Source organism: Manis javanica, chromosome 4 (assembly GCF_040802235.1).
Source record: "Manis javanica isolate MJ-LG chromosome 4, MJ_LKY, whole genome shotgun sequence".
Classification (NCBI taxonomy): Eukaryota; Metazoa; Chordata; class Mammalia; order Pholidota; family Manidae; genus Manis; species Manis javanica.
The window spans coordinates 137,392,370-137,409,210 of record NC_133159.1 but is presented as its reverse complement, the minus strand read 5'-3'; the positions used below and the strand labels follow the sequence as shown (position 1 = coordinate 137,409,210).

At 54.4% G+C, this 16,841-nt stretch overlaps 2 protein-coding genes across 8 annotated transcripts in view; one reads left to right on the top strand and one right to left on the bottom strand.

Annotated features, from left to right (window-relative positions):
• SEZ6 (seizure related 6 homolog) overlaps positions 1-14,983 on the bottom strand; it is a 43,209-nt gene extending 28,226 nt beyond the window's left edge. For both annotated transcript variants that reach the window (XM_017678190.3, XM_017678191.3), the window contains exon 1: positions 14,751-14,983. In XM_017678190.3, coding sequence (XP_017533679.3) covers positions 14,751-14,805 — 55 coding nt within the window. In that variant the 5' untranslated portion in view covers positions 14,806-14,983. The remainder of the gene's footprint in view (positions 1-14,750) is intronic.
• PIPOX (pipecolic acid and sarcosine oxidase) overlaps positions 1-16,841 on the top strand; it is a 97,972-nt gene that overhangs the window by 32,508 nt on the left and 48,623 nt on the right. For 4 of the 6 annotated variants that reach the window (XM_037008401.2, XM_037008402.2, XM_037008403.2 and 1 more), the window contains exon 2: positions 13,667-13,943. In XM_037008401.2, coding sequence (XP_036864296.2) covers positions 13,667-13,943 — 277 coding nt within the window. Of the gene's footprint in view, positions 1-13,666; positions 13,944-13,993; positions 14,432-16,841 lie in introns of those variants that run through there. The other 2 variants (XM_037008408.2, XM_073235091.1) reach the window with 2 other exon arrangements.

The following is a 16,841-nucleotide window of genomic DNA, read 5'->3' as shown; positions in this document are numbered from 1 at the left end:
AGCACCTGGGCTCCCAGAGCCACAGCCTGATCTCCACAGGCCCAGGCCTATTTCCTGAACTGAGGGGCCCCACCTAGAGGCTAGCAGGACCACATAGGGCCCCTGAGGCTTGAATCCAGTTCTAAAGGCTTCTGATTCCAGGAGCCACTGAAATGATTACCTATAGTACCCTCACATTTGAGGCAGGTTTGCTGCTGTCTGATTACTTACATTAATAAGAAAGGCCATGTAAAGCCCATATGACAGATGGTAAAACTGAGGCCTAGAGTGAACTGTGGCTTCTTCAAGGTCACCCTTAAGATATGGCAAATCCAAATGGACCCATTCTGTCTCCTGTGATCTGGAGCAGGCAGCTGGGCTGGTAACAGCTGACATTACTCAGTGTTTACTGCATGCTGACCATGCATTCAGCACCTTCACATATAATCTCTTATCTTCCCCTTAGCCGGAGAGATAAAGACAGTGAGGCCCAGAATGGTTAAGGAACTTGTTCAAGGTTGCACAGCTAATGAGTGGCAAGCCTGGAACTAGAGCGCAGAGCTGGGCAGCTCCATAGCTGAGCTCTGTCCTCTGTCCTCAGTTCCCACTGGCCCTCCTGGGGCCTCCTGACTATCTCCCCACCAGCCTGGCTGCCACTCTTCTAAGACACTCATGCTGGGAGCTCTGTTCATGGGGGTGGGATAGGAAGTCCTGATTGTATCCTTGAGGAGTAGTGGTTGGGCTGGGCACTCAAGGGGACCTTCTCTGCCAGATCATGTACCTTCCCCTTTCTACCCCATTTGCTCATTACTCCTTTGTCTCTTCAAACCCTCTCTGACAGGAGCTACCAGGTCCAGCTCCTGTCTCCTACCGTGGGGAGTATCCCTGCCTGCGCCTAATGGACTGCGCCTCTTCTGACCTCCTGGGGGCACTTCCTGGTGGGTCCTCAGCACATGTAGCACTTGCATCCACGGGCAAGGATCCAGCACAGGGCATCTCTCATCCCATACCTCTGCCCACAAATGCTGACCCCTTGTGCTAGGCACAGTGAAGGGTGGGCTCAGGGCACACAGCTTCCAGGCTGGGATTCTGCCTGTCTGCATACTTGGAAGACTCCCTGCTCCCCAAAGCACCTGGCCCTCGGCCAACAGGGGTGGGCAGGGGCAGGTCCTACAGGGAGAAGATGGGCAGCCAGCCCTTGGCAGTGTCCCAGCACAGACCCAACTGGCAATTGATGAAGAGTGCCTGCTGGTACAAGATGGTAGGACCCCCAGCCCCAGACTGCCTTCTCTTCCCCTGCCATTGACCGCCTCCCATTATACCCTCTTACTATCCTCTCTTGGTCAGCCCCTGATGGTCCAGTCAAATCTGGACTGCAAATATGAATGGGGGTAGTTTTCTCTTGGCAAGATTCCAGGCAAGGAAGTGGCTGCCTCCAAGAATCTGAGCTCTTGTAGCCTTTGTGAGCATCTTATCCCTCCTACATGGGAGGAAACTGAGTCCAGAGGGCTTTCCCAGGTCACACAGCTAGCTTGGGGCTAGGCTGGGACTCTGGATGTTGGGGGTCAGAGAACATCTGGCCTTCTTTGAAGAGTGGACCTTCTAATATTTCTGAGGCTGTCTACCTCCAGCTCTAATATTTCTGAGGCTATCTGTAGGCATACCTCCAGGGACAGAGCGCTCACTGCTTCCTGAGCTGCCAGGAGCAGCTACCTCTCCCAACATCCTGGGTTCAGGTGGTGGGTAACCCTGAGCTTCAGCCTCTCCAGGGATAGAGGAAGTGTGGGTGAGGTTAGTGAGCCCCAGCCAGGAGTTGGCACTCCTGATCATGGTCCTGCCCCTAACAGGCTGGGTCCCTGTGCAAATAAATCACTTACCCATCCTAAGCCTCCATTTCCCCATCAATAAAATGGGCAAAGTATCTATGGGCTCTGCTAGCTCTCACATTCTGGCAAGCCACAAAGGGCTCTGTGAGTAAAATATCAAATGCTACTGTTTACTAAGAATTTACCATGTACCCCACGCCATTCTAAGTGCTTTACCAGAATTAACTTATTTAATCCCCACAATAAGTCTACGAGGTATGAACTTTTATTATACCATTGTATACATAGCAAAACTAGGACCTGGGGAAGTGCAGTTCCTAGGGCTACTAGTTTGGGCATATCAGATTCAAACCCGGATGCTGTCCAGGCCTACAGCAGTGCTAACAGAACTTTTTGCAATGATAGAAATGTTTTATATCTGTGTGTCTGATAGGGTAGCCAGTAGTCACACTTGGCTACTGAGCACTTAAACTGTGGCTCATGAGACTGAGAAACTGCATTTAAAATTTTATTTCGTTAATTAATTTACACTTAAATAGCCACACACGGTTAGTGGCTGTCATGATGGTAAATGCAGCGTCATACCTGAGCTCTCAGCCCCTGCAGTACTCACCACCTCTCAGAAGGGAAGGGCCTAGCACTCAGGGGTTAGTGTCTGCTCCCCTTTTTCAGGCCTGGGAAAGTTGGGGACTGGAGTTAGGCAGGGAGAGGTGATAAGGAGCCCTGAGATGATTTCAGATTTTTCATAAAGGCCTCAGGAGAGCTGGGCCTATCAGTCACTCACTCCTCAGGGAGGATTAGAGCTGTCCACTGGTGGTATTTGCTGTCCAGCCTTGGTGGGCCATTGGTGTTCTAAGGGGTGCGATGTTTGATGGGCAATTTTGGGAGCTCAGGCAGAGCCAATTCAGGAGGACTTTATGGCTGTGAAGAACTAGGAATGCTTAGACTCGTGTGATTTGGCCTAGGATGGGACCAGGGTATGTGAGTGTCCCATGACAATGCCTGCTGTGCTCTGCTGACTTGCCCCTATCACCCTGCCCCAGTAGGTAGGGGCCCTGACCTGGTTACCACCCACCCCTGGGCTCCAGGGCAGCTGCCTGGCCTTGGATCCAGGGCAGGGCACTAACTTTTACAGAGCCCCCTCTGTGGGTCAGGCATGGACCTCCTGGAGAGCTGTCCTCCACCCAGAGCAGCAGTCTTCTGTGCTTGGAATCAATATTTTCCACTTTATGTATGAAGGAACTGAAGCTGAGAGGCAAAATGAATCATCCTAGTTCGGACAGGAGGAGAGTGGCAAAGAAGGGGTTTGAATTGGGTCTGCCCGTTCCACAGCCTGGGCTCAAAATTTCTACTGCACTGAGTTGCTGCTTCATGTGAGCATGTGTGGATATGTGGGCTTGTGGTTATACATGAGCGTGTGTGTGTGTGTGCAGGTCCAAACATGCACACAATACAAGTCACCACAGTGTGTCCTTGCCCATCGATGCCACACCCTGGAACCTGGCTTCACAGCCCTCAAGGCTGGAAAGGCCCTAGCTCCCTGAAGACATGCGTTCCTCCCCCAGATGGCTGCTGTGCTCTCTTCTTTTCACTCTGCTCCCTTCCTGGACCTCAACCCAACCCTTCCCAGGATCATCTGGATAGCCCCTCGGGGCTCTGGGTACAGGCAGGGTGGGGACACAGGGCTGTGGGCTGAGCTGGGCAAGCCCTCCTCTGCCCACTGCTCCCTCCCTCCCGTGGGGCTGTGACCAGGGGCCCAAGCTAGAGGGAGCTCCCAGCTAACTGCCACGTTCTCCGCTTTCCAATTTAAAATCTAATATGGTTTCACCACTGCAGAGCTGAGGGCTGGAGAGGTGATTAATGAGGCCTCTGCTACAGCATCACCTGCTGCGTGCTACACCTTCTCCTGCAGCCCTGTGTTCCCCCTTCCTGCCTGCCCACAGTTCCTGGAGCTGGGGAAGTGTCACGGTAACTGGAGACCTACAGACAAGGGAAGGGCTAGCTTTGGAGGTGCGGGCAGTAGAATGGACCTCCACCCCTGAGGCAGGTTGGAACGAGGGGAGGAGCAGCAGGGGCCCCCTTTGGCATCACCCCCCTCACCAGCCTGGGAACTAATCAATCTGTTGTACTCTGCCTGACTATGCCAACTTGCAGCGGTGTGGCCAGGGCAGGGGAAAGACATAAGCCTGGTGCTCCTCTAGCGCCAACTGCTCCCACCACCACCTTGTCAGCAGGAGGAATGTATTTCTCTGAATGGAAAACCTTGGAAATGTCAGCTGGAACGAGGAAGTCTGTGAAGGCAGAAACTGTGTTCTGGCTGGAGCCAAGCCCAGTGGTGAAGTTAGGGAACAAAGGTTGATCCAGGGAGGAGTAGCCATCCTCTCCATCCTCTGCCTACTCCCTGACTCCAGGTTCCCACCAAGGACAGGACTAAGCCCAGTGAGACATGGCATAAGGTGCCAGGGTCCAAGAGCAGGTACCTTCTGGGCTCCACACCAGCATCTCTGGGCTGCTGCCCCCTCTGGGCCCCCACGCTGAATTTCAAAAGCTAGCACATTGAGGTTGCTCCCAGCACCCATGTTCACCTCTGAGCTGAGTTGACAGCCCAGTAGTTCCAAGATTCTGTGGCCTTCAGGTCTGATGAAGGGGCTTGTTTTATGCCCCGGGGCCAAAGTTGCCTCCCTAACCTTGTGACCTTTGTTATATGGCTGCTTTTGTGAGCTGGATCTGGGAGGGGATGGATCAGGGAAGTTGGCTAGGGATGGAGGGTCCCTGAACCCAGATCCCCTGGGCAGCCCTGGTCCTTAATGTCAATGTACTCTGGCCACTCTCTCCCCTGGAGGTCAATAGAGTATCTGTTCTTAGCTTAGATACACATAGCTGAAGGAGCCTGGCCTGGCCTTGTCAGAACCCTGACTCCAGCATGGAGGTAGTTCTGTTACTGACAGGCCGTGTGACCTTGGGCTTGTCTGGGCTTTCATACAGTACCTAGTTTCCAGCTTTTTAGAGTCTTGGGGTGGGTGGGATGGAGAGTCACAGACCCTCTATTATCTGCACCCATGCCCAGGAGCTGATGGAGACTCCTGATGGGCAATGGGAAAGGTGGAGGGGGCCTGGAAGAGTGGACTGTGCTCTGTTGACTTGACAGTTTCCTTCTGTACGGCACTGAACCTGTCTCCTCCCCTCCATCTGTTGGTCAATATTTTCTGAGCATCTGGAGGGCTAGGCTGTGTGTGTGCATGTACGTGCATATGGGAATGGGGCAAGGTGTGAGGTGGGGGATGCAGGTGTGAGAAAAGGACACAGGGAGAGATTTTACATTTTTGAGTGCCTGTGTGCCAGACTGCTGGCCCATTCACCTACACTATCTGATTAACCTGTCCCATCCCACAGGTAAAGAAATAGGATCAGACAGCTGCAGGGGTGGGCTAGCTGGGAGATTGCCCTGGGGCTATCCTTGCCCTGTTGAGTTCAGAAGACAGACAGAAGGACAGATGTGGGAACAAAACACCTCAGAAAGCCAGGGCAGCCTGAGGCAGGGGGCCGGCACCCACTCTGAGGGGGCCAGGTCTGCTTCCCCTCTTGGTCCCTCAGTTCAGGTCCTTTGGGCTACTGTGCTCTACCCCCTCCTAGCTGGTGCCACTTGCCAGGGCAGCTGGAGTGGTGGTGTGGTGGGGCAAGGAGCAGGGCAAGGAGGTCTGGTGGTGGATTTCTGGCAGAGCTGAGCTGCAGCAGGGTCCTGAAACCTCCTTGGGAAGTGCCAGGGCAGTACCAGAGGTGCCTGGGTGGGTGACCTCACCCTAGTGTGCCTCCCTCCACCCCCTGACTTCCTGATACTTTGGGCCTCTCCCTCTCCAGCTTCTATGAGGGAGACCCAGGAGCTCCAGCCTTACTTCCAAATGGCCTTGGGAAGAATCACTGGAGGCCTGGGCTCAAATCTCAGGGACTTTGATAGGGAGCAGGAAGAAGACAGCCTGGGACCTTCTCCCAGTCCCAGGCAGGTGGGATGGAGTCTAACCTGCCCCGGGGCATGGACCCTGTGCCTATGGATGAGCCCAGACTCCCCTTGCCTCCACGGTCTTGTGGGACTGAGGGGAAAGAGCCTTACTGCCCAGAAGCCTAGACTCTGAGGCTCCCCAGGCTCTGCCTGTCCTCCCCACTTCCTAGCAAGCCTGAGTGGGGGAGGGGAGGGGTACAGAGCTGCTAAAAATAGCAGCAGCAGCTCCAGCTCCAGTCTCCTTGAGGGGTCAGTGGAGCCCAAGATTGGGGAGGAAGAGAGTGGTGGGGGCTGTAGGGAGGGAGAGAGACCAGCCTGAGCTGGGGTCTGCTGTGCCTACACCTAGGACCACAGTCCCGGGATGCAGGGACAGAGGACACAGATATTCAGGGACATATGGACACAGTCATCTGGGGATAGGTGGACAGGCCAGGCAGAAATGCCCACAGACATGGCTACCTACCTCCAGATACCTAGGAATACAAGATGGACCTACTGTGCAGCCCCCTAGCCCCTCAGGCTTCTCTCTTGCCAACCTTGCTTTGATCTCCAAGGCCCCTGTCAGGCTGGGTATACAGACACCTTGAGCTGAGAAGACTAAGTCTTCCTACCCTGTTCCCTCTAGTCTTCTCTGCTTGAGGCCCAGGGGCACCAGAGGCAGCATCGTGGATACAGGTGCAACAAGGGCCTCAGGAGCACCACCCCAACCTGAGCTGCAGGACTCCCCCTAGTCTGGTCTAGCAGGCAGAGGGGGATGGGAAGGGTGGCTAGACCCAGTAGGGCAGAGCTAGTGCTCTTCCAGGAAATGGGCAAGAACTAAGTGGGACATGAGAAAGGGGACAAGGTGGGGTTTGGATGAACAAATGCACAAATGACCTCTTCTCATATATGCCATGTCCATATATGGACAGAGGAGCTCTTCTGTCCAAAAAAGGTGACTCTATTTCCCCCCATTTCCTTTAAGCAGTCAGAAATAGAGCCTCATGACATGAGGGGGCTTGCCAGCTGCTTGACCAGATGTTTCAAATTACCAGAACATCCCCTTGCTAGATACAAATGATGTCTAGGACAATGTCCATCAGAGCTTTGAGCCAGGGCAAAGGCCCTTAGAAGCACTCTGAACTCAAACTTCATCCCTCTGCACTGCTGGTCTTACTTTCCTGGTCAGACCTGGACCAGCTGGCACTCCCTCCCCAGCCCTGCCACAACAGTCCAGCGCTGGGCTCCTCCACTGACTACCTGAAATCAACCCATCCTGGTGCTGGAAAGTTCTGGCTACTGGGGGATATCCTCCTCCTCTGATTTCTTCTGGTTTCTTCCCTGTCACCATCCCCTCTAATTCCTTTGATCCTGATGCTGTTCTGTGAAAGAGGTGGACAAGCACCATGAATTCCCAAGGAGGCATAGGAAGGTGAGAGGACTTGTCCAAGGTCACCCAGCCAGCAGGAGCCAGTATTTAGTTTAAACTGGAAGTAGGGGGTCGTGGCCCCCTCTGCTGATCATGTTCTTTCTTTGGGGCTGCCCCTTCTCCCTGAGAAGCAACTTGGCTCTCCACCCAGCCCAATACCCGCCTCCAGGCTGTGGGACTCCCTAGGCACCTGCTGGCTGGTGGGACCCAGGCCAGACACTCAGCAGGTGGCTGCCTGGGGGACAAAGGAGCTGGTGCTCAGCTGCTGGGCTGGTAGGGAGGGAGGGAGAAGCTATGGATGGGGGTGGGAGGGGTAGGGGATAGAAGGATCTGGGCTGGGAGGGAGGAGCAGGGCCTGCTTCTGTGCCTTTAATCAGGAGCCAGGGTGCAAAGGAGGGGAAAACAACATGCAAATGAGCATCTGTGGGGGCTGTTCAGCAGCTCAGGCCCTTTTTACAGGAGCTCTGCAGTTCTGCCCTCCCAGCAGGGCTGATGACTAGCTGGGAGGAGGGCCCTGTGAGTAGGGAGAGGAGCCTGTGGGGAGGGGAGGAATGGAGAACTGAGGGAGACGCTGAGGCTGATGCCAGGGTGTCAGGGTTCTTGCCGGGTCCCTGGGGATTGCACTGGGAGAGGGGGAGACCCACTGCTTGCTTTCTGCAGCATATGTGGCCTGTTGCCGGGAGGGGCCCTGAAAATGCTCTGCCGTGTTGGTGGGTTAAGGTGACACTCAGACCCGACAGGGACGGGAAGAGTTGTGATGGAGGGCACCCAACATGGCCTGGTCCACGGATCCCAGAGCCTATTGGGCCCTCAAAGACCCCAAAAGTGAGCCTTGCTACATATGAGAAACTGTGGCCAGGAGCTTCCTGTCCTTTTGAAGGTGAGGTGCTGTTTGCCATCTCATTTGTATCTCATTTAATTAAAATCAGAGGGCCCTGGATCTGACTGGGGATGCAGTCATAGCAGAGCTTATTAAGAAGGCTGCTCCTTCTCCAAACAATTCCTTCAGGGCAGGGATTGTGTTGTATTCCTGCCTATCAAAGTACCTGATAGATACAGAACAAAGAGTTGTTGAATGAAGGATGGACAGCTGGGTGAAAGATGGGCAGGCTAAGTTCCTAATGGGAGGTATTTAGTGTTAAGAGGAGAGAGAGTGTCCTCTGGGCTGGATGATCAGGAAAAGAAGGGTAGGAGAACTGAAACAAGCAGAAGGACCCAGGGTAGCAGTCCAGATATGGAAAAGTGACTAAAAAATATGTGGCTTGGACTGAGCAAGGCATGCACAGGGCCCAGGGCTCACCTAGCACCCTGCACCCCGTTTCTCCGTTGCCTCCCTTCCCATGTCCACTCAGTTTCTTCTCATCACCTGGCAGAGTCTCTTGTCTCTGCTGGGCCCACCCAGGACCTCCTACCCCTGCCCCTTCCTGCCATCCTGCCTGCCAGCAAGGCTGTAGACTGCAGCTGGAGGCCTGGATTATTGTTGGAGAAGCGGCAGGTTTGTTTGGTCCGGAGCCCGCGAGAAAGCTCAACAATCAATGGCAAACAATGCTGCCAGCGGTGGCAGCATCGATTCTCCCCTCCCAGGGCCAGCAGGTAGGCAGGTGGAGGGAAGCTGGGGCAGGCTTGGCACCCAGCTGTGTCCTGGGGCTGAACTTCAGGGAAAACTGGCTTTTTCTGCTTGGAAGTGAGGCCTCTGCGGGATCTGAGGGGTTGGAGCAGGGCAGCCCAGATGCCTGGACCAGAACAACTGGTCTTATTCACCAAGTCCCTCAAAGAGTGGGAAAGTTAAGAATCTCCCAGTGTCACTGGCCTCTGGGCTAAGACTTCAGGGTTCACTTGACTCCCAGCCCTGTGCTCTACCCTGGCCTCCAAATGTCAGAGAGGATGTTTTACTCCTCTGCCATTGAGGACTGAGTGAAATTAAATGCTAATAATCTGCAATGGTAAGGTCTGATGGTACACATCAAGATGTCATTATTGGAAATGTGCTGGGAGAAAGTTAGGGGCCATTTATGCGTTGGGTCTGCCTGACAACATGAGTTTGAACTTGGCATACAAAATGCAGGTAATAGCTTCTTTCTCATACAGGTGATATAAGGACTAAATGAGCTACTGTATGTAAAGCACTACAATGCTTGGCACATAGCTGGTGCCTAATAAATGTTTGTTATCATTGTTACTGCTATTATTGTTATCATTAGGATAATGACATCCTCCTAGTTTCCCATCTGCCAGTACTGGAACTTTGCCTCAGGCTGGGGCACAGCGCTGGCTGCAGCCACATTTTGCAAAATGGGCAGGCATTTCAGAGTAGCCTTAATTACTTACTGGCTGTGAAGCCCAGGTTAAGTGACTTAATGTCTCTGAAACTCAGTTTTCCCATCTGTAAAGTGGGCATAACTAGTCTTTTGTTGTATTAAATAGAAAAAGCATTTGAAAGGCTTAGCCCCTGAGGGTTCTGGGATAGGCCTCATATCTCAATACATGTTTGTGAAATGACTGAATGAGTTGTGGATGTATGTACCCCAGGGACTTCTCTTTTAGGAGATGGGAAAGGTCCATGGATATGAATTGTCATCTTGGATGATTCCTTGGCCCGCACCTTTCATTTAAGGGTATGCCAGGCTCAGAGTTTCTCCCAAGGTTTCATATTGGTCCCTCAAGTTCTGTGAGGGTGTTGGAAACTGAAATAAATCAGAGGGCTATGAAGGCAGATGACATGGGGTTGCCCCTCCCTTACTTTAGTCCTTAAATTCATACAGGGACCCCTCTTAGCCAGCAGAAGTGGTCAATAGGTGCTGTAGGAGGGAATCAAGAAGCCTGGACTCCAGGCTTAACTCTGCCATTGTCTGCCTGTGCAACTCTTACGAGTTTATTCAATGGATTTAATGTCTGCCAAGGGCTAGCTAGGCTCTGTGCCACTAGAGACATGAGCAGTGGTGGCACTAAGGGGTGGCTGGGGAGAAGCTTTAGCTCTCTCAGAATGGCCGTCATTACACCACCCCCAAGACACCTTAGGCTGACAGTGTGACAGCTTAATTTGTGAAAGGAAAAAATGAACTAAAGGCTATAATTTACAGTTGGGATAATTGGCCAACTGTTAGGAGAGGGAAAAAAACATCCTAACATAAAATCTGTGTAAAAATAGTGTGCTTGCTACGCAAACTTAGTTTCAAAACACAATCCTAGCTGCCATGCACCCAACCTCTCCTAGCTGAACAGGCAGTTGACCCTAAACTTCTTCCAAGTAGGAATTCTGGAGCATTTGTCCCAAAACAGAGGGACTGAACTAAATCTTGGTGGCCTCCTTTCTGAATTCAGTCTTGATCCTAGAGAGGAGTATCAAGCCGTCAGAAATTTCAACATGTTCATGACCCAACAAGATGGGTTAACTTGAAGGGAAAGCCAGGGGATGGTGGGAGCACAGAAGAGTCCCCTGTGCCAGGCTGGAGGTCTGGTGAGGTTTCCTCTGAGAAATCATATTGTAGATACCCCATAGATATGTGCTGGGAAATTGCACCAGCTAAGCCAACACCTGAAGCATGAGGTGGAATGAACCAGGTTGGCCCTGGAGAGGCAAAGAATTTCAGGCAGAAGGAACAGCAAGAGCCCAAAAGCTGTTGAGAATGTGGCCTCTTTGGTGTAACTGATTGGCCTAGCTGGTGAGTTGGCTTCCTGGACCTGCTTCTTCCTGTTCGAATTAGTCTGGAAGGGGCCTTGGAGCCCAGCAAATGCCTGTGCGTCACCTCCTAGCTGTTGACTAGGGTTAGCAGCATTGTCTCCTCTCATCCCCCAGCCTCTTAGATACAGATCCTGGCTCTTTCTCCATGAGAGCAGGTCAGTAAGCTGGGACCCCCAAATCTGGATGATTTGACAAGACCTAAGAGGGTCTGATGTGCACCCAGGTTTAGCAGCCACCAGCTTGGTGCAACCTTACACTGAACATTCCAGAAAGTAGAGCTCCAGAGAGGGCAGAGGCATGTCTGAACTATCTGGGTTGAAAAGTTCCTTCACTTAAGTAACACCTACCTATAGGCCCTTTCCCACATCTTCTTTTTTGTTTGGGGGATGGGGCACCCACCTCTGACAGCTCTGTCCAGGCAGAGGCATGGCATTGCTGAGCTGAGCCCAGCCTGGCAAATGGTGCCTGAGCAGGCTGGGCGTGGTGGGGACCAGGAGGGTGGGAGGAGGCTGGAGGCTTGGGCATGTGGGACTGAGTAGAGGGAGGGGCTAAGGAAGCAGGTTTTCCGATATGCCCCAACCATTGAGGCAGCCATGGTGGGAGGGGCATGGAAGCTCTAATTAAACCCAGTTTCTAATTAAGCCCAGCCCCTGTGTCTCCTCATTCCCTGTTAGTGTCCCCAAAGCATTTTAAGCTGCCATCCTGCTGAGAAGGCTGGGACCGCCGCCAGGGCCTGCCAAGCCTGATGAGTTTAGATCCATGAGGGGCAAAAAGCCAACCCCTCCAGACTTCCTCTCCAGTCCAAGGCAGTCTCTGGGTCCTCCAGTCACCTCAAAAGCCCAGGGAGACTCGTCCGTGCCCTGTCAAACCTGTCAACCTCTGGGGCTCTGAATGGAATCTAGACTGCCTCCCATGGGGTCTTGTCTCCAGCACCCATTTTCTGCCCAAAGTGCCAGGCTGGGGAAAAGGGATCAGGGCCTGGTATTGGCTTTGCTACACCCCCCAGACTCTGGAATGTACAGTTAGAATCCTGCACCTTCCACAGTGTCTGCAGGAAACAGCAATTACCATTTTAGGTGAAGGCATCCCTGGTTTGTTAATCCTTTCAGCCCTGGGTCTTCTGAAGGCCAAGCCTTCCTTCTCTCTCCTTCCTCAGCCCTGCCTCCTAGACACCATCCTCCAGTTCTTGGCAGAGGAAGCAACCCTTTCTTGCTGTTCCCCTCCCACCCCTTCTTCCTACCACACACTTGATCAGAGTTCAGAGAGGGAGAGCATCGGGTCCAAGATAACACAGCCAGAGAGGCAGCTCCTGGAGACTCAACCCCATCCGAGTCTCTGTGGCTTCTACCTTCACAGTCTCCCCAGGCCATATTCACACACACAGAGTTTAATTAACTTTATTGATATTCAGAAATTAGGAGAATGACTAAAGGTAATTGCTCATTAAAAATCATTAAACTGACACAGCAGGCCCGGGCTTGTGCTGCCCCTCCCACACCAATTTCCTCTCAACTTGTGGCAGCATTGCTTGGCACCGCCCCAGGTTAGGAGGACCACTGGTGGCCCGCAGTGCCTCTCATGCCAGAGGCCAGTTGCAGCTTTGCAGCTGCAGGTTAATAAGGGACTAAGCCCACAGGATTGAACAAGGCCCAGCTTGATTTTATCTAGCACCCCTCTGATTCAGGTCTGTTCCCAGCTGCATCCCATGCCCTGCGTCCCTCAGCCTCTGTGTGAGCAAAGCTCTAAGGGTTGGTCTTGAGGCCATGAGGCCTTGTGATGCACCAGTGGGTGGAAAGGTGCACAGCCCTAGGCCTTTACTGCTCAAGCTCAAGGCCTATCTTTTTAGAGCTGAACCCGCAGGAGCCCTGAGATGACCACATGCACTGCTTCCCACTGAGATAATTCAGTACCCCAATGACTGGGACCTGGAAGCCCTGTTGGGATGGAGGGGCATACACCCCATATACCCTTTGGGAGGGTGGTACCACAGGCACTGGAGAGGTCTAGGTGCATCAGGGAGGGACACTAGACAGGGGCACATGGACTGTCAGCCACTGAGCAAACATTCACACCTGCACCCCCACTGCAGGCCACACCAGTCGTCCTCCTGGAGACCAGAAGTCTCACTCTAGCCCAGCAGTGAGCTTTCTGGCAGAGGTTGCACTGCACACCAGTGGCTTCACACACTCCTCACAACCAGGCTGCTGAGCCCTCACCCAAAGTCCAGACCTCCTGAAGTGCAGACACAATCAGACCCAATATTCCAGACACGCTGAAATATTACATACACACTCAAATCCACTCACCCACACTCGAGGCTTCAGACTACACCCCAAGGGTATACACTCTCGCTGCGCCTGAGGGGAGCGGTTCAGCTCAAAGATGGGGCCTGACCCCAAGACAAGTCCTATACTTCGAGGGACTTTCTCCAAAAGCTGGGCCAGTATGCAGGCTTCCCCTCTCCTCCAATCCCCTCTCCCCAAGGGTGGGGTTTGCGCGATGCCTCTCCCCGCCCGACCCAACCTGAAAACACTGTTCCGAGTTCCTGGCGCCACCTGGTATCGGCAGCCCGGGGCTGGACGAGAACACCAGGACCGGAGCGATAGGAGCCAGAGGCTTAGAGGGGCTTCCGCGTCCTTTCGGGCGCAGAGCGAAGGAAATTGCTGACCAGGTGCCCAGCCTGGCCCCGGCCCCACTGCCCTGACCTCTGATGCGGCCTGGAAGGATCAAATGAAGAGGTTAGAAACTCCCATGTTCTTCCCACTCCACGTCAGGTGCTACGAATCATACTTCGAGGGACGGTGGGTTCCAACTCCAAGCAAGGTTCCGACGACCCCACCAACCGACTGGCTGCAGTGGAAGAAGAACCCGGGTGTCCGTAGCTTTGATGGATGCTTGTTTGTCCCACTGAGACTAGAAAATCTTCCTTCTCCGAGGCACAGAACCCCTATCCTCTCCCCAACACTCCCTTGCTGCCCACTCCTTGACCAAGCTTCCCTCGACCACAAACTGATGAAGTTGGAGACCGGACTGCGAGCGGAGGACTGCGAGGTGGGGTGCCGGTCCTCCCGCAACGAGTCTCCGGGCGTGGGGTGGGCGGGGGCGGAGCAGGATGCCAGGCCGGGAGGGAGGAAGAGCTCCGGGGGTGTACGAGGGGAGGAGAGCAAGGAAAGGCTATCTGGGAGGACAGTCTCTATCCCAGGACCTCAGTTGGAAAGGTGCAACCAGGGCAGAATGAGTAGCCGGAGGGGGGGGGCCTCGGCTGCCCCGAGTTTCTCTCCCTGGAATTGTACTCCAGGTTCCGACTCCGGCGTGGCAGCGACGTCCCGGACAACCCCGGGTCCTGCAGCCATCCAGCCCCGTCCCTCTGCAGTGAGGATGTGAGAGGCCCCGGAACAGGCGGCAAAGTCGAGCGAAGTTTGGCTGGCAGCAGGGCAGGCGGTTCGGCGGGCTGCCGATATGACCAGCCGGACTCAACGCCCTGTGCCCTCCCCCACAGCACGCGCACCGGCGCTCCTAGACGCCTGGAGTGTGGTGAGGTAGCGCGCGGGTAGCGCGTGAGTGTGTGCGGGGAGGGGGTGGCGTGATGAATTGCAGCAGAGAAATCCCATTAGATCCGGGGAGAAGATTAAAGGCGAGGTCTCGGCCGGCGCGAATGGCGGGAGCCGTGGCAGCTTCCCGCCAGCGGAGCCCGCGCCCCGCCCGGCTCGGCCGGTGCAGGGGGCAGCTCAGCTGGCGGAGAGCGGTCCCTGCTCTGGGCAGCCAAATGCGCGGAGCTGGGTGCCGGTACGGTCCTCTCTTCCCACCCCGGGACTTCGTCCCGCCTCCATCCTGTCGTCGGACGCCGTGGTCCCTTACCGTGAGCCAGGAGCGCTAGCAGCGAGGGCAGGAGCAGCAAGACTACCGGGGACATGGTGCTGGTGGCGGCCGCGCCTGGGGTCGGAGCCGCGGCGGGAGCGCGGGGGGCTTGGCGGGGTGTGGGCGCGGGGGACGGAGCGGGGTCCGGCCAGGGAGAGGGAGCGGGGCCGCCGCCGCCGCCGCCGCCGCCGCCGCCAGCTCCTGACAGAATCAGCACCACGGCCAGCGCCTGGCGTCGGCGCCGGGGATCGCCGCGCGGGGCTGGGGGCGGGGGCGCGGGAGGAGCAGCTTACCGTAAAGTCTCAAGCAAAGGCGCAGAAGACCCAGGAGCGGGAGCTCAGCCTACCGTTCCGCGGGCAGCTCAGGGAAAGGACTGCCCGGCTAGTGTGGGTACACTGTCGCCACCCTTCCGCGCTGCGCACGCCCAGCCAAGCTCGCCACCCTCACCCCCTTTAGCAGCCTGACAAACAGATGGGGTTGTAACCTGATTCTCCACGAGAGAGAACTTCCTCGCCACCTCTCTCCACCCCATGTTTGTACCTGAGGGCCCCAAGGGCGACCTGGGAGGATGTCCTCGAGTGAGGCAGCTGGCGAGGCCCGCGTTCCCTTGTGGTAGCTCCGTCTTGGGCCGAAAATGAAGGTGGTTTTTGAGCATGCAAAGGACAATAAATTATTACTTTGAGCTCAATAAATGCCAGGGCTCCAGGCAGCTGCATCAGCAGCGAACTGTGCTCACAGAAAAGCTTAATTATCCTGGTATTATAGTTAAAAGCCAGTGGTACTCACATTCTTCACTTGGCAGGAGGCAACCTGGGCCAAGCGGAAAGTAGTATCCTGAATCCCATGCAGCTCTGGGTCTCCCGGACCCTGTCTTGGCCCCACTACAAGACCAGAGAAATCACAGTGCCAGCCAGTGAGAGTAGACCCTTCATGCCAATCCCTGCCCAGATTCCTGGAACTTGTGGAGAGAATGGGGCGCTAATGGCGGGTGGGAGTGTTTCCCTGGGACTATTTTAGGTGGAGACTTGAGGGAGGCCCAGGGGAGTAGCTGGGAAGACACTATCATTCAAGGGCTTGGAAAAATAAGCTTCCTCTGCTTGGGCTAAGAAGCCCCAATGAGTCAGAGGGCAGCAAAAAGGGCGTTCATAGCTGTGCCATCTCTGAGACTGATGATGGGACCTAGGGGTTTCTGGCTCCATAGATGGCCTCATTGAAGAGGCTCAGTGGACACAACAGGACATGACCCTGTGACTGATGTTGTTATTCCCTGTAGAAAAAGAGGAGGGCTGAACTGCCTGTGGCCCCCAGTGAGAAGGACAGCTTTCTATTTGGTTCTTTTCACATGAACTTGGCTTTTCCTCAAAGCTTCCAGACCCCAGTCATTGTCCAGTGCCCTCCTGACCTCATCCTGGAAGCAGATCTGCTCTTAAGTCTTCTTCCTCAGAGCGTGTTTTCGTCCTTAGTACCTCCACAGTCTTCCAGCTCTGCTCATCAGATTCACTCTAGATCATCTTCCTGTGAGCTCTGGGGAGTTGCCTCCACCACTTTAAATAATCCTAGGCAGCAGGCAGGTGGCATGTAGAATTATCTGAGAGTGTCACTGGGAGAGGATTTCTGGACAGTTGTTTCAAGAAGCTGAGAAAAAAGACAGCGGTAGCAGAAGGATAGCGCAAGGCAGGAACTGGCCAAGGATCAGAGGTAGGAGAGGAAGCCAGGAAAGAAGGTGCAGAGGGGAGAAAGAAAGAGAGTTGTCAGCAGAGGAGGGAGGAGAAGGTTCTGTGGCTGAGGGAAGTTTGGAGAAATACAGGCAAATAGCATGAGATTCCTCCTTTCCTCCTTGAAGATATTTTTGAGTACCTCCTTGATTTCTGGGCCCCTCTGGACTGTGAAGCTTGGGCAGAGTGGGGTGAATCATAACCCAGGGATGAACCTTGTATGCCAGGATGATTCATGGGGATTTGGAGGCTGGTAGCAGGCTTGTCTCCTGGCAGCTGGGCTCCTTGATGCGCTGGGCACTACTCACAAGAAGGAGGGTGAGAGGAGCCACCCAGGAACTTGCCACATCACCCTTCCTGTTGCTTGAACTAACTT